General features: G+C 51.2%; 1 protein-coding gene across 2 annotated transcripts in view; it reads left to right on the plus strand.

Moving 5' to 3' along the window:
* Positions 1–23,762, plus strand: part of BCL7A (BAF chromatin remodeling complex subunit BCL7A) — a 44,012-nt gene that overhangs the window by 12,788 nt on the left and 7,462 nt on the right. Inside the window, exons 3-5 of one of the 2 annotated variants that reach the window (XM_023205313.3) lie at positions 4,875–4,971; positions 12,976–13,143; positions 23,418–23,602. In XM_023205313.3, coding sequence (XP_023061081.2) covers positions 4,875–4,971; positions 12,976–13,143; positions 23,418–23,602 — 450 coding nt within the window. The remainder of the gene's footprint in view (positions 1–4,874; positions 4,972–12,975; positions 13,144–23,417; positions 23,603–23,762) is intronic. The other variant, XM_023205317.3, reaches the window with a different exon arrangement.

The following is a 23,762-nucleotide window of genomic DNA, read 5'->3' on the forward strand; positions in this document are numbered from 1 at the left end:
CTCTGTCGCCCAGGCTGGAGTGCAGTGGCCGGATCTCAGCTCACTGCAAGCTCCGCCTCCCGGGTTCAGGCCATTCTCCTGCCTCAGCCTCCTGAGTAGCTGGGATTACAGGTGCTCGCCACCTCGCCTGGCTAGTTTTTTGTATTTTTTAGTAGAGACAGGGTTTCACCATCGTGGCCAGGCTGGTCTTGAACTTCTGACCTCGTGATCCACCCGTCTCGGCCTCCCAAAGTGCTGCGATTACAGGCTTGGGCCACTGCGCCCGGCCTTTTTTTTTTTGATACAGAGTCTTACTCTGTTGCCCAGGCTGGAGTGCAGTGGCGTGATCCTGACTCACTGCATCCTCTGCCTCATGGGTTCAGGAGATTCTTCAGCCTTAGCCTCCCAAGTAGCTGTGATCACAGGTGCGCACCACTGCATGGGCCAATTTTTTGTATTTTTAGTAGAATGGGGTTTTACCGTGTTGGCCAGGCTGGTCTTGAACTCCTGACCGCAGGTGATCCACCTGCCTGGGCCTCCCAAAATGCTGGAGTTAAAGTGTGAACCACCGCGCCTGACCTGCAAGTTGTGTCTTCTGGGCTGAGCGCCCTCCCCAGGGCTTGGCACTGTGTTTTGGGGCAGGTGTGGTGGCGCCCACAGATAGGCACGTTCTCCCCACCTTTATGGTTCCGTTCCTGAGCCTCTGACCATCTGCCAGGCCCTGGGCTGATGCCTCACATGCGGCATCTCTGTTATTTTTCCTACTCAGCCTGTGGAGTTGATGTTTTTAACTCTCCTCTGTACAAGGGAGGACACAGGCTCAGAGAGGTGAAGCCACTTGCCTAGAGTCACACAGCTCACCTCAGAGCTGTGAATGGAGCCCAGGTCTGTCTGACTCCAAAGCGCATGTTCTCTCTGCGCTTGGAGAAGCTTCTGGTGAGTGGAGCTGGTGGTGACAGGGCCCCCCTCCCCGGGGTTAGGAAAGCCTGGTGCAGGGATGCGGGGTCTCCAAGAGGGCTCCAGGAGGGGTGGCGCCATCCCGACTTCCACCACTAGAGGGAGCGCGAGGCGCTGTCCTGTGATGGCCGGCAACTGCCCCGAGCAGACAGGGCTCTCCAACTTAGTGGCTCCCAGACCAGTTACCTCCAGAGACCCCTCTCATTTCCATCCCAAATCAAGAACAGTCTCCCCCATAGGCCTTTGTCTGGGCTGTTCCCCCCTGCCTGGACTGCCTTCCCTGTTTTCTCAAACTCAGTCCTTCTACCCGGGAAGATGGCACAGACTAACCCACATGGCTGTAGCCACTCCTGGGAGTGACATGAGGTCATGATTGGTAGATTTGGGGTGGGGGAAGTATGTGGGGGTCCAGCTTCCTCCAAAAAGACAGGGGCTAAGTTTCTCCCCTCATCTTCAGTTACCTGCCCTGCAAGTCTTGGGTCTCTGAGCAGGGTTGTGGCTCCATTCTTCACCCCGTAATCACATGCTCATCCCTGAACTTGGGCCTTTGTTGTCCCTCCTGGTTCTAGCCTGGGCTCCTGGAACCACCAGAGCTGCTTTCCCCAAAGGGACTGAGCCTTAGTCTCTCTGCATCTCCCAGGGAAGAGCAGGGCAGGCCCCTCGAAGGCAGCTCCTGGCTCCAGCCCATGTCTGTGCCTTGCCCGCCATTAGGTGTAGAAACCCCGGTTGCATTTGAGAAGATGTGGTCCCTGCTCTCAAGGAATTTCGAATCTCGTTGGGGGAGGATAATTATAGAATAGCATGAAACAGATATCAGGGAAGTGCCAAATGGAATATGATCAAGGGGGAAATGTAAGCTCTGGGCCATCAGGAAGGACCTGGCAGCTCTAGGCTTCAAGGGACCGTTGGATTTGGAGGCAGACAGACCAGCCCCAATTAACCTGTGATGTTGGGCAGGTGACCCCACCTTGCTGGGCCTTAGTCCCCTCTTTTGTGTAATGGAGCAGTAACATCCAACTCGCAGTTTCTGCAACAGAGCAAAAGCAATATATCACCACGGAGAATACAGAGCACTGTGCCGGCTGTGCAGACAGTGCTGAGAAATGCAAATTCCCTCTTCATCTGTGAACCAGGATGTGCCATGTGCCACTCCCCCACCCCTTTCCCTCCAGGGCGATGGTTCTCAGCCTGGCTGAGCACCTTGAGAAGATGCAGATTCCTGGGCCCCACACCAGGTCGCTGTCTCTGCAGGTTGGGGCTGGGAATCTGCCGTGTGGAGGGAGAGCTTTTTATTGTTTTAAACATTCAGTATTTGGTTATATCCATTTGTTACTTTAGAACTTTTGAAAATTCCATCCTTTTAAATAGGTAAAACATGTTACAAAATTCAAATTCAAAACAGTTTTTTAATTAAGACAATTTACATATCATAGAAGTCACTTTTTTTTTTTAAGAGACAGGGTCTCTGTGCCCAGTCTGGAGTGCAATGACAGGATCGTAACTCACTGCAGCCTCGACCCACTGGGCTCAAGCAATCCTTCTATCTCTGCCTCCTGAGTAGCTGGGACTGCAGGCATGCACACCTGGCTAATTTATTTATTATTTTTATTTATTTATTCATTTATTTTTTGAGACGCAGTCTCACTCTGTTGCCAGGCTGGAGTGCAGTGGCACAATTTTGGCTCACTGCAACCTCCCCCTCTTGAGTTCAAGCAATTCTCCTACTTCAGCCTCCCAAGTAGCTAGGACTACAGGCGCACACCTCCATGCCCGGCTCATTTTTGTATTTTCAGTAGAGACGGGGTTTCACCATGTTGGCCAGGCTGGTCTCGAGCTCTTAACATCATGATCTGCCCGCCTCCCAAAGTGCCGGGATTACAGGCATGGGCCACCACACCCAGCCGCACACCTGGCTTATTTATTTATTTATTTAATAGAGACAGGGTCTGGCTATGTTGCTCAGGCTGGTCTCAAACTCCTGGCCTCAAGCCATCTTCCTGTCTGAGCCTCCCAAAGTGCTGGGATTACAGGCGTGAGCCACTATGCCCGGCCAGCAGTCACTCTTTTAAAGTATTCAGTTCAGTTAATATATTCACAGAGTGGTGCAACTGTCACCACTGTAATTCCAGAACATTTTCATCACCCCCAAAAAGGAACTCACACCCATTAGCAATCACTCCCCATTCCCTCACCTGCCCCTGGCAACCACCAATCCACCTTTTGTCTGTTTGGATTTGTGTATCTTCAGATGTTACTCTTTTACTGCATATCTTTTTAAAATCTGCCTCTCATCCCTGCCTGCACCCCCCCATCCCCACCCCAGTTCTCGCCCCTGGAGGCGCCCAGTGTTGCCAGGTTTTGTTTATTTTTCTAAAGGGAGCCTTTGCTCGCAAACATACATGTAAATACACGCATGCACACACATACAGGCGCGCACACATGCGCATACACACACACATCCTTTGCTTGGTGGGGCTCACATATCCTGCATCTTTCTTATATATGAATAGGCAATATTGACATATTTTAATGTTTTAGTATTTTGCAGATCACCCATGTTAGTCTGTGAAGAACCACCTTACTCTCTGTAATTGTTGCATCGGATTTCATTGAATGAATGTACCACGATTGATTTAACGAGTCTCCTACCATTGAGCCCAGGTTGTTTCTAACATGATTTCTGACTTCATGTGAATCCCACCAGGACCTTGGGAACTGCCCTTCCATGTCTACAGCCTTTTGTTAAAAAAAAAAAAAAAAAAAAGGTCCAGGTGCGGTGGCTCACGCCTGTAATCCCGCACTTTGGGAGGCCGAGGCAGCGGATCACGAGGTCAGGAGATCGAGACCATCCTGGCTAACCCAGTGAAACCCCGTCTCTACTAAAAATGCAAAAAATTAGCCAGGCATGGTGGCCGGTGCCTGTAGTCCCAGCTACTTGGGAGGCTGAGGCAGGAGAATGGCGTGAACCCGGGAGGCGGAGCTTGCAGTGAGCTGAGATCGCACCACTGCACTCCAGCCTGGGTGATAGAGTGAGACTCTGTCTGAAAAAAAAAAAAAAAAAATGGAATGACCGGGCATGGTGGCTCATGCCTATAATCCCAGGACGTTGGGAGGCTGAGGCAGCAGATCATGAGGTCAGGAGTTCAAGACCAGCCTGGCCAAAATATTGGTGAAACCTGTCTCCACTAAAAATACAAAAATTAGCCTGGTGTGGTGGCGTGCGCCTCTAGCTCCAGCTATTTGGGAGGCTGAGGCAAAATAATCGCTTGAATCAGGGAGTTGGAGGTTGCAGTTAGCCATGGTCGCACCACTGTGCTCTAGCCATGGTCGCACCACTGCACTGACAGAGCGAGATTCTGTCTCAAAAAAAAAAAAAAAAAAAAAAAAAGGAATGGCACAAAAAGCATCCCCACCCTCCCTCCTTCCTGCCGGGTCTTCCCTCCTAACTCCTCCTGCACGTTTGTGCTGGAGGTCGGCGGAGTACACTCTGAGGAGGGCTGCCCCGGGGGCCTGCAGCTGGCGCAGATGAGTGGCCTCTGGGTCACCTGGCATTACTTTGTACCTGCTCCGGGCTGATGGCGGCCTCTTCCCCAGATGCTCTCCCTAAAAGAGGAGGCAGGTCCTGCCAGCCAGGGCGTTTCCACATGGCTGCTGGCAGTTCTAGAAACAGGCAGGCTTATTTCCCAGGGTGCCGGAGCGGGGCCAGCCTCAGAACCCTCCCCTCCTTGGGGCTCTTTGATTCCACAGTGGGCGAGGTCCAGAGGCCAGTCCCTAATAGGACGCGTTCACATGCAGGCCCAGGAAAACCCTCCGGAGGCCTGGGGGCTCCAGAAGGCTTCCACGGAATAAAATAGTCACAGCACGCCCCAGGGCCTCGGAGCACGTGTGCACACACATGCGGTCTGGTGACTCGGTTTCTGCTCCATTCTCCCCTGCAGAAAAACAAGAATAAGAAAAAAGGCAAGGACGAGAAGTGTGGCTCAGAGGTGACCACTCCGGAGAGCAGCTCCTCCCCAGGGATGGTGGACATGCATGGTGAGTGCCCGTGGCCTGCCAGCCCCTCCTGCCCAGCCTGGGGCCTTGGCCATGCATGGTGGGTGCCCGTGGCCTGCCAGCCTCTCCTGCCCAGCCTGGGGCCTTGGCCAAGCACTCGGTCATGTTTTTGTTTCTCCAGCAGGTTTGTTCACATTCCAGGCAAGGGGTAGGAGGGCTGGGCAGGGCCTGGAGGCCTCTGTGCCAAGGAGAAGACAGCAGAGGAGAGGAAGTTTCTTATCCCAGCGTACCAAGCCAAGAGACATAAACTAAGCCAGAGACATAGAAATTAGACCCTCTCCTCACCCAGGGACAAGAACCACACGGGAGAGGTTCCGTCACCCTCGTGTGCCCAGGAAGATTGTTTGATGTATGTGTCCCCCCCCCCCAAATATACAGTATATGAGTGGCTGTGTTTCCCATTTTGTTTTGGCTGCTGGAACTCTCCAAACTGGATTTTGTTTGTTTGTTTTGGTTTGGTTTGGTTTTTTTTGAGATGGAGTCTGATGGAGTCTCGCTCTGTTGCCTAGACTGGAGTGCAGTGGCGTGGTCTTGGCTCACTACAATCTATGCCTCCTGGGTTCAAGCGATTTTCCTGCCTCAGCCTCCCAAGTAGCTGGGACTACAGACGTGCGCCACCATCCCTGACCAATTTTTATATTTTTTAGTAGAGACGAGGTTTCACCATGTTGATAAGGCTGGTCTCGAACTCCTGGCCTCAAGTGGCCTGCCCGCCACAGCCTCCAAAAGTGCTGGGATTACAGACATGAACCACCACGCCCGGCCTCCAAACTGGATTTCTGACTTCATGTTAATCCCACCAGGACCTTGGGAACCGCCCTTCCATATCTACAGCCTAACTCCCTTTGCTGTTTCATTTCAAATGTTGTAACTTAGCCAGGTACGGGGGATACACACCTGTAGTCCTAGCTCCTCGGGAGGCTGAGGTGGGAGGATCGCTTGAGCCCAGGAGTTCAAGGCTGCAGTGTGCTATGATCACACCTGAGAGTAGCTACTGCACTCCAGCCTGGGCAATACAGTGAGTCCCCATCTCTTCAAAAGGCAAAAAAACCAAAAAAGTTGTAACCTAGGTCCATCAACCAAATCCAGATGGTGCTGTGTGCCATCGTTTCCTGTTGCTGGTGTCTGTTTCTATTTTGACCTTTTTATTTGAGAGGAAACGTGCAGATGATATGTGTACACCTCCGTGAAATGTCCCCAAACTGCACACACCCGTGTAACCACCCAGGTCAAAACACAGAACGTTCCGAGCCGGTCCCCATTGTCCCCCACAGGTCCTCACGGTTGTTTCCATCCACCCAAGGAAAACGCCCTCAGAAATTCAAACCTACAGTTCCTTTTTGTTTTTTGTTTTTTTCTGTTTTTTTTTTGTTGTTCTTGTTGTTTTTAGGCAGAGTCTCGCTCCTGTCACCCAGGCTGGAGTGCAGTGGTGCGATCTCAACTCACTGCAACCTCCACCTCCTGGGTTCAAGCAATTCTTCTGCCTCAGCCACCTGAGTAGCTGGGATTACAGGCTTGTGCTACCAAGCCTGGCTAATTTTCTTTTTATTTTAGTAGATAGTAGGTTTCACCGTGTTGCCCAGGCTGGTCTCGAACTCCTGGTCTCGAACACCCGCCTTGGCCTCCCAAAGTGCTGGAATTTATAGGTGTGAGCCACCGTGCCCGTCCCTAAAGCTTCATGAAAATTAAGTTGGCTTTCCATGTTTGAAAATCAGTAAATCTCCATCCTGCCATCCCTTGAGAAATCAGATCTGGCAGCCCGAGAGCTGTGTGCTCCCTTGAGGCAGGGGCTGCCTGGAACTGCCTGAAGCCAGAGCCACCTGCCCTTATGAAGAGTGTGGCACCTCCAGGTCCACCTGGGTCACCCACCGCCTCTTTATCACCTGTCTGGCCTGCTAAGACAAGAGCCTGCAACCCTTGCCCTTTTCAATCTCTTGACCCTAATTTCAATGTCTTTGTACTTTTGACCACCGGAACCTTTGGTCCAGCCAGGTAGTAGTAGATAAATAACTAAATAAGAAACTGGAAGGGAATATTGGTTTGCTGGAGTTTCTGATCTCTCCAGACGCAGGGCTGTCTTGTTCTAGGGAAGAAAGGCCAGCAAACCTCCCCACGTGCCCAAATTGACCTGTCTGGAAAACACAGTCACCAGTTCCAAGGGTAGGGGGACTGGTAGGTTTCTGAGCGGGCTTTAGAAAATCACAGCGGTGGTGGCTCACGCCTGTAATCTCAGCACTTCAGGAGGCCAAGGCAGGCGAATCATGAGGTCAGGAGTTCAAGACCAGCCTGGCCAACATGGTGAAACCCTGTCTCTACTAAAAATACAAAAAATGGGCGTGGTGGCTCACACTTGTAATTCCAGCACTTTGGGAGGCCGAGGCAGGCGGATCACGAGGTCAGGAGATTGAGACCATCCTGGCTAACATGGTGAAACCCCGTCTCTACTAAAAATGCAAAAAATTAGCCGGGCGTGGCAGTGGGCGCCTGTAGTCCCAGCTACTTGGGAGGCTGAGGCAGGAGAATGGCGTAAACCCAGGAGGCGGAGCTTGCAGTGAATCGAGATCGCACCACTGCACTCCAGCCTGGGCGATAGAGCGAGACTCTGTCTCAAAAAAAAAAAAAAAAAAAACCTTGGCATGGGACCAAGCGCAGTGGTTCACACCCGTAATCCCAACACTTCGGGAGGTCGAGTTAGGAGGATCTCTTGAGCCCAGGAGCTTGAGACTAGCCTGGGCAACATAGGAAGACCTCATTTCTACAAAAAAAATAATAGGCCGGGTGCTGTGGCTCATACCTGTAATCCCAGCATTTTGGGAGGCTGAGGTGGGTGGATCACGAGGTCAGGAGATTGAGACCATCCTGGCTAACATGGTGAAACCCTGTCTCTACTAAAAATACAAAAAAATTAGCTGGCCATGGTGGCGGGCGCCTGTAGTCCCAGCTGCTCGAGAGGCTGAGGCAGGAGAATGGTGTGTCCCTGGGAGGCAGAGCTTGAAGTGAGCCAAGATTGTGCCACTGCTCTCCAGCCTGGGCGACAGAGTGAGACTCTGTCTGAAAAAAAAAAAAAAAAAAGATTAAAAATTAATAATAAATTTAGCTGGGTGTGGTGACATGCACCTATAGTCACAGCTACTCTGGAGGCTGAGGTGGAAGGATCACTTGAACCTGGGAGTTGGAGGCTGCAGTGAAAGGTAATTGTACCACTGCATTCCAGTCTGGGCAACAGAGCAAGACCCCATCTCTTAAAAAATATATATGTATGTATAGATAGATAGATAGATAGATAGATAGATAGATAGATAGATAGATAGATAGATAGATGATAGATAGATAGATAGATAGATATAATCATAATAAATATTTTATTTTGGGCCAGGCATGGTGGCTTATGCCTGTCATCCCAGCACTTTAGGAGGCTGAGGTGGGAGGATCATTTGAAGTCAGGAGTTAGAGACCAGCCTGGCCAACATGGTGAAATCCCATCTCTACTAAAAATACAAAAATTATTGAGTGTGGTCCTACACGCCTGTAACTTGGGAGGCTAAGGCAGGAGAATTGCTTGAACTCGGGAGGCGGAGGTTGCAGTGAGCTGAGATCACACCACTGCACTCCAGCATGGGCGACAGAGCAAGACTCCATTAAAAAAGAAAAAATTATTTTATTTTATTCAAAAATAGAGACAGGGTCTTGCTATGTTGCCCAGGCTGGTTTCAAACTCCTGAGTTCAAGCAATCCTCCTCCCTCAACCTCCCAAAGTGCTGGAAGTATAGGCATGAGCCACTGTGTCCAGCCTATAATAAAAATTTGAAAAAACCTTGGCCTGTTAACAGCTCACATTTATGAAACCATCACAACGTGCCAAGTATCATGCTAAGCATCATTTCCTCGTTTGAGTCTAATTACCAACCCCATTTTACAGACGGAGAAACTAAGGCCCAGTGAGGTGAAGTAACATGCATGGTTAGCAAGTTCATAATTTGCAGTGCCATTGCTGGCATTTGAGGTCCTTTGAAGACAGAATCCAGGTTTGTGGCTGGGCGTGGTGGCTCACACCTGTAATCCCAGCACTTTGGGAGGCCAAGTTGAGAGGATCATTTAAGGTCAGGAGTTGGAGACCAGCCTGGCCAAACATGGTGAAACCCCGTCTCTACTAAAAATACAAAAATTAGCTGGGCATGGTGGCGGGCACCTGTAATCCCAGCTACTCGGGAGGCTGAGGCAGGAAAATCCCTTGAACTGGGAAGGGAAGGTTGTGGTGAGCCAAGATCACGCCACTGTACTCCAGCCTGGGCAAGAGAGTGAGGCCGTGCCTCAAAAAAAAAAAAAAAAAATTCCAGGTTTGTGACCTGGACGAACTCTCCAGAAAAATCTAGAATGCTGAACAAACCAGGTCCCCAGACACAGAAGCCCTGTTTACTTTCTCATTTTCATTTTCGTGCACGTGCGGCCAAAACCCAGTCAGACTACAGTCGTGTGAATGGGAAGGTCAGGGAAAGGTGTGGGCTGGGCGAGTTTCCTGGAAGGCTTCCAGTGGGAGGATGGGTACAGCAGGAGATGAAGGGAGAGAGTGGTGCCCTGGGCGCTTTAGTCCACAAGACTCAGCTGAAGTGAGCCCAAGTATCAGTGTCACGCTGTTACCAGGCTACCAGGCTAGACCAGACGTTAAACATTAGTGCTTGGCCGGGCGCAGTGGCCCAAGCCTGTAATCCCAGCACTTTGGGAGGCCGAGACGGGTGGATCACGAGGTCAGGAGATCGAGACCATCCTGGCTAACACGGTGAAACCCCGTCTCTACTAAAAAATACAAAAAACTAGCCGGGCGAGATGGCAGGCGCCTGTAGTCCCAGCTACTCGGGAGGCTGAGGCAGGAGAATGGCGTAAACCCGGGAGGCGGAGCTTGCAGTGAGCCAAGATCGCACCACTGCACTCCAGCCTGGGCAACAGAGCGAGACTCCGTCTCAAAAAAAAAAAAAAAATTAGTGCTCATTGCCATTCATTAACACAACCCAGGAACCTATGGGGCCAGCTTCTTGCACATGTGCTTGCTGTAGGAAGAAAGTTTAGATTTTCTCGAGGGAGAAATCGGGGAGCACACATCCTTTTTGTCTTGTTTTGTTTAAGTCCCAGAATTCACAAGAGGATGCTTTTGTGTAACGAGCACCCCAGAGTACAGTTAAAATCAGATCCAGGTCATCCGTGTGGGGCCGCCTGACTGCCTGGTGCTTCCTTGGCAGGTTGAAGTAGAGGAGGGACATGGGGCTTGGAGTTGGGCAGATGGGTCCAGCAAGTGGCTCTGCTGCTCCCAGCCTCAGTTTCCCCCTCTGGAAAGTGAAGGTGGTAATGGCACCTTGCCAGCGGGTTGTGGGGAGGATTCCACGAGGTGACCATAAATGCTTTTGCCTAGTGCCTGCCATGGTGGCAGGTGCCCAGGTCTGTTGGGATATCTCTGTCTGCTTCTCATGTTTACAAAAGTGGCCGTTGCCCTGGGTGCAGCATGGCCTCCAGAAAGGCTGCTTCATATTGTGTTGGTTTTGAAACCTCCACTTGGGTCTCTGCTGTTTAAAACGACTCTCCTAGGTTGGGCATAGTGACTCAGGCCTATGATCTCAGTGCTTTGGGAGGCCAAGATAGGAGGATCACTTGAGCCCAGGGGTCCAAGACAGCCTGGGCAACATAGTGAGGCCCCATCTCTACAAAAAAATTAAAAATTAGCCAGATGCAGTGGCACATGCCTGTGGCCCCAGCTACCCAGGAGGCAGAGGCAGGAGGATAGCTTGAGCCTAGGAGTTCGAGGCTGCAGTGAGCTATGATTCTGCTGCTGTACTCCAGCCTGGGTGACAGAGCAAGACCCTGTCTCTAAAAATAAAAAATACATAGATGGCTGGACGTGGTGGCTCACTCCTGTAACCCCAGCATTTTGGGAGGTTGAGGTGAGTGGTCAGTAGTTCAAGAGCAGCCTGGCCAACACGGCGAAACCCCGTCTCTACTAAAAAATAATAATAATAACAAAAACTAACTGGGCATGGTGGCGGCGCCTGTAATCCCAGCTACCTGGGAGGCTGAGGCAGGAGAATCGCTTGAACCAGGAGGTGGAGATAATAGTGAGCCGAGATCGCGCCACTGCACTCCAGCCTGGGTGACAGACTCCATCTCAGAACACTAAATAGAGTGACTCTATGTGCTTGAGAAGCGGGTGCAGGACAAGGGGAGGTGCAGCCCGGGCCCCAGCTCTGCCTGCAGCCCCACTGTGGATGCCATTGCCAATTACCCCTTCTCTTTCTTCTTTGTATTGTAAAGGGTTTTGTTGTCAAGAACAGTAGAGAAGGGAATACAATTCCCCTCTACACTCCACCTTGATTTTCGTGAACATGATGCCATATTTGTCTCATCTATTTTTACGATATGTTAAATTTTTGTAATTAAAATTTAATTCACATATAAAAAATACACAGCTAGTGGCCGGGTGCAGTGGCTCACACCTGTAATCCCAGCACTTTGGGAGGCTGAGGTGGGCAGATCGCCTGAGGCCAATAGTTTGAGACCAGCCTGGCCAACATGGTGAAACCTGTCTTTACTAAAAATACAAAACTCAGCCAGGTATGGTGACAGGCGCCTGTAATCTACTTGGGAGGCTGAGGCAGGAGAATTGTTTGAACCTGGGAGGCGGAGGTTGCAGTGAGCCCAGACCGCACCATTGCACTCCAATCTGGGCAACAGAGCGAGACTCTGTCTCAAAAAAAAAAAAAAGTGTAAAAGTTCAGAGCATCCTGACACTGGCCTGCAGCCTGCACTGAAGCATTTTCTGGTAAATTTCCCTGCCTCATGACATTCAAGTCTGCACCTAAACGTCACAGCATGCACTGCTAAAAACAGGACGTTTCTACATACCCACTGTCCCATGATCATTTCTAACTAAATTAACCAACAGTTCCTTAATAGCTTTTAAAACCCAGACCATATTCAGATTCCCCAATTGTTCCAAAGTGTTACAGCTGGCACCTTCGAAACAGGATCCAAATAATTTCCATACATCATATTTAGTCAAGTCTCCTAGCTTTCTTTATTCTAAAATCATCTCCCCTCCCCCACTTTTTTTGAAAATTTTTTAATATGATACTGACTTTAAGGGAGTGGACCACGTGTCCCGTGGAATGTGCCACCTCCCGCTGTCTCTCTCTCCCTTTATTTCCTATCAAGTGGAACTCGGCTCCAGGCTGCATCAGTCAGACAGAACGTCTTGGCAGTCCCGCCTCACGGACCATGCCATGTCTTCCGTGTCACTTCTCTGCCAGACACACAAGGCGTCTGGTTTCTACACCCAGAATGAGGCCTCAAATGTCCCCCCAAGATTTTAAATATGTTAGGCCAGCATCCCCAGCTGGCTGCCTCAAGACACAGGGTACAATTGGCTCAGTGTGGGGAAGGTCAGGCCAGCGCCGGAATTCTTTGCTTCTCTGGACACATGGGACGGCTGTGGTGCTGGGGTGGAGGGGGGGGGGGGCGGGAGTGAGCTCAGGGGTCCCAGGAGGAGGAGTATCCAGTATCCAGACCCCTACCGCATGGCCAGGTGCAGTGGCTCATGCCTGTAATCCCGTCACTTTGGAAGGCCCAGGTGGGCGGATCACCAGAGGTCTAGAGTTCAAGACGGGCCTGGCCAATGTGGTGAAACCCCGTCTCTACTAAAAATACAAACGTAGCCAGAAGTGGTGCCTGTAATCCCAGCTACTTGGGAGGCTGAGGCAGGAGAATCACTTGAACCCGGGAGGCGAAGGTAGTGAGCTGAGATTGCACCACGGTCCTCCAGCCTGGTTGACACAGTGAGATCCGTCTCAAAAAAAAAAAAAAAACGATAACCAGACCCCTCCCCGGTGGGAGAGCTGCTGTGGGGTTCCGGGCATTGAGGCACAGGGATGCCGAGCCCTCCGACCTGCCCGTCCTTGGCAGCTGTGGGATTTCATCCTGTGGTTCTGTTCCCACACCCCACAGACGACAACAGCAACCAGAGCTCCATCGCAGATGCCTCCCCCATCAAACAGGAGAACAGCAGCAACTCCAGCCCCGCTCCAGAGCCCAACTCGGCTGTGCCCAGCGACGGCACCGAGGCCAAGGCAGACGAGGCCCAGGCTGATGGGAAGGAGCGCCCAGGAGCTGAAGGTACGTGGCCTCTGGAGGTGGGGCTCTGACGGCCTCCCTGTAACCGGCCTTCAGGCGGTCTGTGGCTAGGTGTTCCAGGAGGCCCTGTCATGTGCCAGCCACAGCACGGAGACGGTAAAGAGAGGTGACACCTGGAGTACATGGTCTCGTGGGAAAATTAAAAAAACCAGGCCAGGTGCAGTGGCTCATGCCTGTAATCCCTGCACTTTAGGAGGCCAAGGTGTGAGGACTGCTTGAGCCCAGGAGTTCAAGACCAGCCTGGGCAACATAGCAAGACCTCATCTCTACAAAAAAAAAAAAAAAAAAAAATTAGCTAAATGTGGTGGCACACAGCTGTGATCCCAGCTACTCAGGAGGCTGAGGTCAGAGGATCACTTGAGCACAGGAGGTCAAGGCTACAGTGAGCCGTGATCATGCCTCTGCACTCCAGCCTGTGTGGCAATAAGACCCTGTCTCAAAAATAAATAAATAAATAAAAATCAAACAATTGGCCAGGCATGGTGGCTCACACCTGTAATCCTAATGCTTTGGAAGGCTGAAGCAGGAGAATCACTTGAGGCCAAGAGTTTGAGACCAGTCTGGGCAGCATAGCAAGACCCTGTCTCTACAAAAAAATATTTTAAAATGAGCCGGGCATGGTGGCATGTGCCTGTCTGTGGTCCCAGCTACTCAGGAGGCTGAGGTGGGAGTATCCCTTGAGCCCAGGAGTTGGAGGCTGAAGTGAGTTGTGATCACACAACTGAACTCCAGCCTGGGTGACAGAGGGAGACCCTGGCTCAAAATATAATTATATTAATAAAAATTTTAAAATATATTTAAAAATCAGACAACCTAGTATTAGGATGATAAGTGTGGTGGAGAATTATAAAGTAGGAAACGGATGGGGGTGGGGGGTCTTGCTGAATGACCAGGGGAATTGCAATTTTAAATGGGGTGGCCGGGGGCAGCCTTTGAACAAGATGAGACTGTTAACTGGGCGAGTGAGCGAGCCGTGTGGGGATCTGCGAGGAGAGCAGTGTGGGCAGAGGGAAGAGTGAGTGAGGAGCTGGAAAATAAGACAGGGACTGGGTGTGGTGGCTCACACCTGTAATCCCAGCACTTTGGGAGGCCGAGGCAGGCAGATCACTTGAGGTCAGGAGTTCTAGACCAGCCTGGCCAACATAGTGAAACCCCGTCTCTACTAAAAATACAAAAATTAGCGGAGCGTGGTGGCATGTGCGTGTTGTAATCCCAGCTACTCAGGAGGCTGAGGCAGGAGAATCACTTGAAACTGGGAGGTGGAGGCTGCAGTGAGCCGAGATTGTGCCATTGCACTCCAGCCTGGGTGACAGAGTGAGACTGTGTCTCAGAAAATTAAAATAAATAAATAAATAAATAAAATGGGGTCAGATAGGAGGGGGCGCCTCAGGTGTGGGCGGCTCGTAAGGCCACTGCCTGGCCTGGGTTTTCATGGTAAGACGGGAGCCACTGGGGTCTTGGGTGACACGATCTGAAGGATTAAGAACAGATGATGGGGTGATTGTGTGAGAGTGTGTGTGTGTGATTGTGTGTGTGTGTTTTATTTTGAGTCTCCACAGAAAAATGGAAAGAACAGCATAATACCGTCCCGTATCTCCACCTGCTGCACTTGGCAGTTGTTGGCTTTTGGGGTTTTTTTGCTTTGTCTGTATTTTTTCTGGGACCATTTGAAAGTAAGTCACAGATCTCAGGACATTTCATCCCTAAACATGTCAGCACGTGTCTTTTAAAAATAAAGACATTCTGGGCTGGGCACAGTATGTGCTTATACTTATAATCTCAGCACTTTGGGAGGCCGAGGCAGGAGGATCTTTTGAGCCCAGGAGTTCGAGACCACCCTAGGCAAGAAGACAAAACCCCATCTCCACAAAAAATATACAAATGAGCCCGGCATGGTGGCACGCGCCTGTCGTCCCAGGAGATCGACTGAGCCTGAGAGGTTGAGGCTGCAGTGAGTTATGATTGTACCACTCCAGCCTGGGTAACAGGGTGAGACCTTGCTGGAAAAAAGAAAAAGAAAAAAAGACATTCTCTTACAGAATCACAAATACCGTTATTGCATCTAAGAAAATGAGCAGCATTCCGGATGGTCTAACATGGAGGTATATTTTGAAGGTGAGGGAGAGCCTGTGTTGGGTAGTACATAGTGGGAGTGTGGACCCGAGGGTGACTTTGGGCACCTGGAGGGAGAGGCAGTGGCTGAGTGGGTCTAGGGAGGGCAGGCCAGGTCTGGAGCACCTTGCACACCCACGAGGAGCTGGCAAGCATGGAATGTGGAGTGGCAGATGTGACCAGCCTGCAGCTGGGGCCACCCCAGGACTTGGCGCGTGTGCGTCCTGGGAGCAGCCAGTGCGGTTCTAGGAGAAAGGCCGTCCCCTGCTGCACAGCTGATCCGCACGCCTGTGCAAGGAGGCTCTGGGCTGGTGCCAGGGTCCCAATCACAGCGGTACTCCGCCTCCTGCACCCCAAGAAGCCATAGGCCAGCAGGGAAGACGGACACTGACACCAAGGACTCATTGGCAGAGCTGCAGACAGACTCCAACCAGCCCGTGGTGTGAGGGTCTGGCTGTATAGAACCCCGCGGTATCATTTTGTAAATTTGAATGTGATGTCAAAATTTAAAACTCGAGCTTAAAACAGGATTGATTTCTAGCTTCTTTTGAAAAATCAGCTTTGACAATATCGGGCCTGCTTTTCCCTGGGGCAGTTACCAGCTGAAGCAGAAGAGACCTTCCTATTATCTCTCCAAACCAAGGCCAAAGGGCGCTTGCCCTGTATTACCTCATGGCCACTCTTGTTTTTCTTATTGTAGATTTTAAAAAGAAAATTAAGATATTTCTTGTTTTGGTCTTTTTTTCCCCAGACGGAGTCTTGCTTTGTCGCCCAGGCTGGAGTGCAGTGGTGCGATCTCGGCTCACTGCAACCTCCGCCTCCCAGCTTCAAGCAATTCTCCTGCCTCAGCACCCTGAGTAGCTGGGATTACAGGTGTGCACCACCATGCCTGGCTAATTTTTCTACTTTTAGTAGAGATGGGGTTTCACCATGTTGGCCAGGCTAGTCTCAAATCTCCTGACCTCGTGATCCACCTGCCTCGGCCTCCCAAAGTGCTGGGATTGCAGATGTGAACCACCACACCTGGCCTATTTCTTGGTTTTTGTTTGTTTGAAATGGGGTCTCACTCTATTGCCCAGGCTGGAGTGCAGTGGTACAATGTCAACTCATTGCGGCCTTGAACTTTTGGGCTCAGGTGATCCTCCTGCCTCAGTCTCCCAAGTAACTGGGACTACAGACGTGCACCACCATGCCCTGGTAATTTTTATAGTTTTTTTGTACAGACGGGGTATTGCTATGTTGCCCGGGCTGGTCTTGAACTTCTGGGCTCCAGTGATCCTCCCACTTTGGCCTCCCAAAGTGCTGGGATTATAGATGTGAGCCACCACACCCAGCCAAGATGTTTCTTGAAGCTATTTCTCTATCAAAAGTGGAGGTAGAAAGTGGAAAAGAAAAAAGAAAAAGACTGGAGGAGCATTTTTAAAATTTTTTTTTAGATGGGGTTTCATTCTTGTTGCCCAGGCTGGAGTGTAATGGTGCAATCTCGGTTCACCACAACCTCCACCTCCTATGTTCAAGCGATTCTCCTGCCTCAACCTCTTGAGTAGCTGGGATTACAGGCATGCGCCACCATGCCCAACTAATTTTGTATTTTTAGTAGAGACGGGGTTTCTCCATGTTGGTCAGGCTGGTCTCGAACTCCCGACCTCAGGTGATCTACCTGCCTCGGCCTCCCAAAGTGCTGGGATTATAGGTGTGAGCCACCATGCCTAGCCTGAGAAGGCTATTTTTTCTTTTTAGGAAAACTAGGAGAGTGCATATTTGAAGAGAGTATGTCTTAACATTTTATTTGTGAAGCTTATCTATGTCTGAATCAAACAGCCCACTTGACTCATTCGTGCTATTGCCTGGCCCCGATGGGGCTTTTGAGTTCATAGTCCCTGCTGTGATGGACACAGTAAAGAAGGGATTTGGGGGGCCACCAGAAAGGCTTCCTGGAGGAATTGAATTGCTGTCTTGACCTGGTATGAGAAAGGAGGCAGGCTGGCTGGGCACATGGCTCATACCTGTAATCCCAGCACTTTGGGAGGTCGAGGTGGTGAATCGCTTGAGCTCAGGAGTTCAAGACCAGCCTGAGCAACATGGTGAAACCCTGTCTCTACAAAAAATTAAACAATTAGCTGGACGTGGTGGTACATGCCTGTGGTCCCAGCTACTTGGGAGGCTGAGGCAAGGATCACTTGAGCCCAGGAGTTTGAGACCAGCCTGGGCAACATGGTGAAATCCCATCTCTACAAAAAAATACAAAAATTAGGCCGGGTGTGGTGGCTCACATCTGTAATCCCAGCACTTTGGGAGGCTGAGGTGGGTGGATCACTTGAGGTCAGGAGTTCGAGACCAGCCTGCCCAACATGGCGAAACCCCGTCTCTACTAAAAATATAAAAAATTAGCTGGGTATGGTGGTGCATGCCTATAATCCCAGCTACTCGGGAGCCTGGGGCAGGGAATCACTTGAACCCAGGAGGCGGAGGTTGCAGTGAGCCAAGATCATGCCACTGCACTCCAGCCTGGGCAACAAGAGTGAAATGTCTAATACACACGCACACACACACATATACACACACACACAAATTAGTGGGGCGTAGGGGCATGTGCCTATAGTCCCAGCTGCTCAGAATGCTGAGGCGGGAGGATTGCTTGAGCCCAGGAGGCGGAGGTTGCAGTGAGCATGATTGTCCCGCTGCACTCCAGCCTGGATGACAGAGCACGACCCGGTCTTAAAAAAAAAAAGAAGAAGAAGAAAGTAAGAAAGTGTGGTGTGGCAAGACCACAGAGCTCAAAATAGGGAGTGTTGGGAAGGAAAGCTGGAAATAACAGGAATTTGGAAGCCTCCCTCACTCAATGGGGTGAACAACTGGCTCTTCAAACACACTGGTGGCCGGGCACGGTGGCTCACGCTTGTGTTCCCAGCGCTTTGGGAGGCTGAGGCAGGTGGATCACCTGAGGTTGGGAGTTTGAGACCAGCCTGGCCAACATGGTGAAACCCCATCTCTACTAAAAATACAAAACATAGCCCAGCGTGGTGGTGCTCACTTGTAATCCCAGTTTCTTGGGAGGCTGAGACAGGAGAATAGTTTGAACCCAGGAGGCAGAGATTGCAGGTTCATGCCATTCTCCGTATCAGCTATAATGCTTCCCGTCAAGTCTGTGACTGTACCATAATTTATTTGAATAGTCCCTTAGTGATGGTCACTTAGGTGTTCCCGTCTTTTGTTTTGCACATGCAGTCCTGCGGGGAGTCTGGTACCCTCATCTCTCTGCATCTTTGCCCAGGTGCAGGTGGCTCTGCAGGCTGCGTCCCTGGAAGTGGAACCGTTTAGGCAGAGGCTGCATGCACTCGGAATGTCACAGGTTCTGCCTGGCTTTCCTCCCGAGACGTCGTGGGTAGAATGACACCACCAGTGCGGGGGCTCTCAGGCTTGGCTGCCCTGGCATTTGGGGCCAAATCATTCTTGTTTTTTTTTGAGACGGAGTCTTGCTCTGTCACCCAGGCTGGAGTGCAGTGATGCAGTCTGGGCTCGCTGCAACCTCTGCCTCCCAGGTTCAAGCGATTCTCCTGTCTCAGCCTTCTGAGTAGCTGGGACTACAGGCGTGCGTTTGCCATCACACCTGGCTAATTTTTGTATTTTTAGCGGGGACAGGGTTTTACCATGTTGCCCAGGCTGGTCTCAAACTCCTGACCCCAGGTGATCCGCCCACCTCAGCCTCCCAAAGTGTTGGAATTACAGGTGTGAGCCACCGCGTCCAGTCTTGGATCCGTCTTTATTGTGGGGGGCCATCCTGTGCATTGTGGGACATTAAGCAGCCTCCCTGGCCTCCGCCAAAATGTTTCCAGTTGTTAACCAATGTCCCCGGGGGCGGGGGAGTCCCCCCCTGCTGAGAGCCAGTGCCCTAGCGGCTTTGCCATAGCGCTGGGAGAGATGGGGGCTGTGGTCACATCCAGGTGGACACTCACCAGCTGTATGGCCTTGGGCAGGCAACATCACCTCCACACACCCTCCTACTTCCTTGTTTGTCAAATGGGACAACCAGCTGCTCGGGAGGCTGAGATGGGAGTATCACTTGAGCCTGGGAAGTGGAGGCTGCAGTGAGCCATGATGGTGCTCCTTCCAGCATGGGCGACAGAGCGAGACCCTGTCTCAAAATAAAATAAAATGGGATGAGCAGGAGCTGCCTGCCTCGCCAGGAGTGAAGAGGGCGAGAACGCCAGCACAGTGCTCAGCCCGGAGCTGGGGCTTAGGAGGAGGGTCTGGTAGCTGCGGGGTTGCCTTGTCCGCCCTTCTGTTGGGGGAGCGATTGCGGGGGTCCCAAGGACAGACATAGGCTCATCTGCAGCTGCGTTCCTCCTCCTTTCCCATCCTGTTTCTTTTCTGGCCATGGCCTTGTTTCTCCCATGTCGGAGGTGTGTGTCTCCTTTGCTCTGGAAGCCAGATTTGAGCGCCGCAGCAGGAATTCTGTTTTGAGTTAGTGTGTCCAGTTAGTTGCTACTTTCTCGCTACCACCACCAGATGCTAAATTGGTAGGACCCAGGTGGGAGCCACACCAGGGTCCTCTCTGGCCACCCTAGGCCCCCCGGGCCTGCACAGCTGCCCTGCACTACTCAGCCAGGATCCACCTGCCCACTGCCCGAGCTGCCCGTGGGAAGGACACAAGAACAGACTCGTGTGGCCTTCCCAGGTGGGTGCGTGCTCTCTGCCGGGACGGGGCAGGTTGGCCACCAGCTGTTGACCTTGCTTTGAACTTGTTTACTGCTATGTGAGTTCAGGGAATGACATAATTCCTGTCCAAGCTCCCTGGACTAAATTTAGACCCCAGGAAAATAATTTTCCCTGGGTGAGTTCCAGCACCGCGGCTCCCAGAGAATCGGCTGCTGCCCTGAGCTCCTGAACTGGCTGTGGGTTCCAAGGCCAGTTCTCACCAAGCTCTGGGGTCTGGCTATCAGGGGAGGCCTCTGCCAGGCACCTCTCTGCCCAGCATGGGTCAGCATGAGTCTCTCAGCAACTGACCACCTTCATGATTTCTAAGCCTACATCTGGGGCACCCAGCTCCCCCACCGCTCTGCAGAGCCTGCTGTGCCGGGCAGAAAAGGAGCTGTGGTCAGAGATGCAAAGCCACAGATGGGCAACTTTTCTAGGTCGGTAAAAACTTTATGTTAAAGCAAACATGTATTATGAAATAGAGTGTAACATTAACATGATTTCTCTCTCTTTTTTTTTTTTGAGACAAAGTCTCACTCTGTCACCCAGGCTGGAGTGCAGAGGTGCGATTTTTGGCTCACTGCAACCTCTGCCTCCTGGGTTCAAGTGATTCTCCTGCCTCAGCCACCTGAGTAGTTGAGATTACAGGCACCCGCCACCACACCCAGCTACTTTTTGTATTTTTAGTAGAGGCAGGGTTTCACCATGTTGGCCAGGCTGGTCTCGAACTCCTGACCTCAAGTGATCTGCCTGCCTTGGTCTCCCAAAGTACTGAGATTACAGGCGTGAGCCACCTTGCCTGGCCTGGCCCTTCTCTTTTAAAAAATAAATAAATAAACTAGAGATGAGATTTCACTATATCTCCCAGGCTAGTCACAAACTCCTGAGCTCAAGCGATCTTCCCACCTTGGTCTTCCAAAGTGTTAGGATTACAGGTGTGAGCCACTACACCTGGCAGATTTTTCTTTTTATTGAGATGAAATTCACATAAAATTAACCATGTTAAGTGAATAATTCACTGACAGTACACTCACAAGGTTGTGCAACCACCACTTCTCTCTGGTTCCAAAATATTTTAATCACCCCAAAAAGAAATCCTGCACCCAGCAGCAATCATTCCCCACTTCTCCCTTCCCCCACGACAGTGGGTCCCCACCCCAGGCAACCACGAAACTTCCTGTCTCCATGGGTTCGTCTATTCTGGACTTTTCATATAAATGGAATCATATACTCTATGGCCTTTTGCGTCTGACTTCTTCTCACTCAGCATGATGTTTTCTTTCTTTTTTTGTTGTTTTGTTTTTTGTGGTTTGTGTTTTGTTTTGTTTTGGAGACAGAGTCTCACTCTGTCACCCAGGCTGGAATGCAGTGGCACGATCTTATCTCACTGCAACCTCTGCCTCCTGGGTTTATGGGATTCTCCTGCCTCAGCCTCCCAAGTAGCTGGGACTACAGGTGCGTGCCACCACATCTGGCTAATTTTTGTATTTTTTTAGTAGAGAGGGGGTTTTGCCATGTTGGCCGGGCTGGTCTCAAACTCCTGACCTCAGGTGATCCACCCACCTCAGCCTCCCAAAGTGCTGGGATTACAGGTGTGAGCCACCGCACCCAGCCTGTTTTTGTTGTTGTTGTTGTTGTCGTCGTTTTTTGAGACAGTCTTACTCTGTCGCCCAGGCTGGAGTGCAGTGGTGCAATCTCGGTTCACTGCAACCTCCACCTCCTAGGTTCAAGCGATTCTCTTGCCTCAGCCTCCGAGTAACTGGGATTACAGGCATGCACCACTACGCCTGGCTAATTTTTGTATTTTTAGTAGAGACGGGGTTTCAACATGTTGGCCAGGCTGGTCTTGAACTTCTGACCTCCAGTGATCTGCCTGCCTTGGCCTCCCAAAATGGTGGAATTATACGCGTGATCCACCGCGCCTGGCCAGGGCTCCTAGTCTGAGGAGTAACAGTGTCAACCCTGCTCAGCCTCCCTGGGAAGGAGGGTCTTGCTGTTCCGTTCCCCCATCCTCCGTGCCCCGGGCCCTGTACTATCTTCTTCTTCCCATCTTGCCTGCTTGCTTTTAAACTTAAGTGTGGGTTATTTTCCCCTTTGTTATTCCTCTGCCTCAGAAACCCCAGTAAAGAAGTCTTGGTTGCACAGGCATTCTCTAGGATTAGTTTAGCATGCTTTTCAACATCAGGGTACCATGGTGTCGGGCCTTGGGTAGGATTTTTGCTGCCCCTTCACGAGTGTCAGGCTCTGTGTCCAGTAAGCTTTAGGAAAAACCACTGCCGACACTGCCTCCTCCCAAACTGCACCCACCCCCCGCCCCATCCAGCCTGCGCCTTCCTTCTGCTAAAGAAACTTAGGGTGGAGCAGCAGGAAGACTGAGGCACGAGAAGTCACCCAAATAACTGGGTTCATTCTACAGGTGATTGCTTGATGGAATGGTGTGCAGCCATCTTGTAAGCTCTGATATTTAAAGAATCTTTAAAGACGTGAAGAACTCCTCTGAAATACCATGTGACCCCCATTTGGGAAGAGGGAAATTTGTATGCAATGGAGGGAGGGAAAACTGTAAAGATGGGCATTAATCCTCTAAAGCATTAGTGGGGTGGTCCCTGGGTGGTGACAGGTGATTTTTAACTTTTTTTTTTTTTCTGTACTTTTCTGTTTCCTGCAATGATCCGTCATTGCTCTGGCAATCGGAAAAATACCCATAGCATTATTATTATTATTATTATTATTATTATTATTATTATTTTGAGACAGAGTCTCGCTCGGTCCCCCAGGCTGGAGTGCAGTGGCGCGATCTCAGCTCACTGCAGTCTCCGCCTCCCGGGTCCTCGCCATTCTCCTGCCTCAGCCTCCTGAGTAGCTGGGTCTACAGGTGCCCGCCACCACGCCCGGCTAATTTTTTGTATCTTTAGTAGAGACAGAGTTTCACCGTGTTAGCCAGGATGGTCTCGATCGCCTGACCTCCTGATCCGCCCGCCTCAGCCTCCCAAAGTGTGGGATTACAGGCGTGAGCCACCGTACCTGGCCAAATACCCGTATTATTAAGAGAAATGTTTACAAAAGGTTAGTTATCTCTGATGTTTCCCAGGCTGCGGGAGAGAGGAATTGACAGCCATGATTGTTGGTGCGCACTGCGGCCACCAGGGGGTGCTGAGTGCACGCGGCACGGAGACAGCAGCCTCCTCCCGCCGCCTCCCAGGGCCCTCAGCAGCTAAGTGTGCAGGAGAGGGTTGCAGACACCAGGGTCCATGTGTGGCCTGGCTGCTGGAAACAGCGCCACTGAAAAATCGACAGGAGATTCCCCAGCCCTCCAGCTCATTGTAGCCTTCAAAAGACCCCTGGCCCCAAAACTATCCGATTCAAGGTATTTTTAGTATTTGGCCCATCCGGCCCCGCCTCTCACGTGTCTGAAAATAGCTCCTGTCGTCTTGCTCTTCCCTCAGACACTTCTGATGAGCAGAACTCACAGTCCTCGATGGAACATTCGATGAACAGCTCGGAGAAAGTAGATCGGCAGCCGTCTGGAGACTCGGGTCTGGCCGCAGAGTCGTCTGCAATCTCTCAGGTACCTCGCTCGAGGTCTCAGAGGGGCAGCCAGATCGGCCGGGAGCCCATTGGGTTGTTGGGGGTACGTTGAAAGGTGTTTCGTCATTGTGTTTTGTTGTTTTGTCATTGGACCGTTGGAACTGTCATTTGTCCATCAGGCAATGTCCATGAACACAGTCCTGGGCTGTGCCCTGGGCTCTGGGGCCGAGGGATAGTGAGACCTGTGGCCTCTGCCCTCAAGG

This window comes from Piliocolobus tephrosceles, chromosome 10 (genome assembly GCF_002776525.5).
Source record: "Piliocolobus tephrosceles isolate RC106 chromosome 10, ASM277652v3, whole genome shotgun sequence".
NCBI classification, from domain to species: Eukaryota; Metazoa; Chordata; class Mammalia; order Primates; family Cercopithecidae; genus Piliocolobus; species Piliocolobus tephrosceles.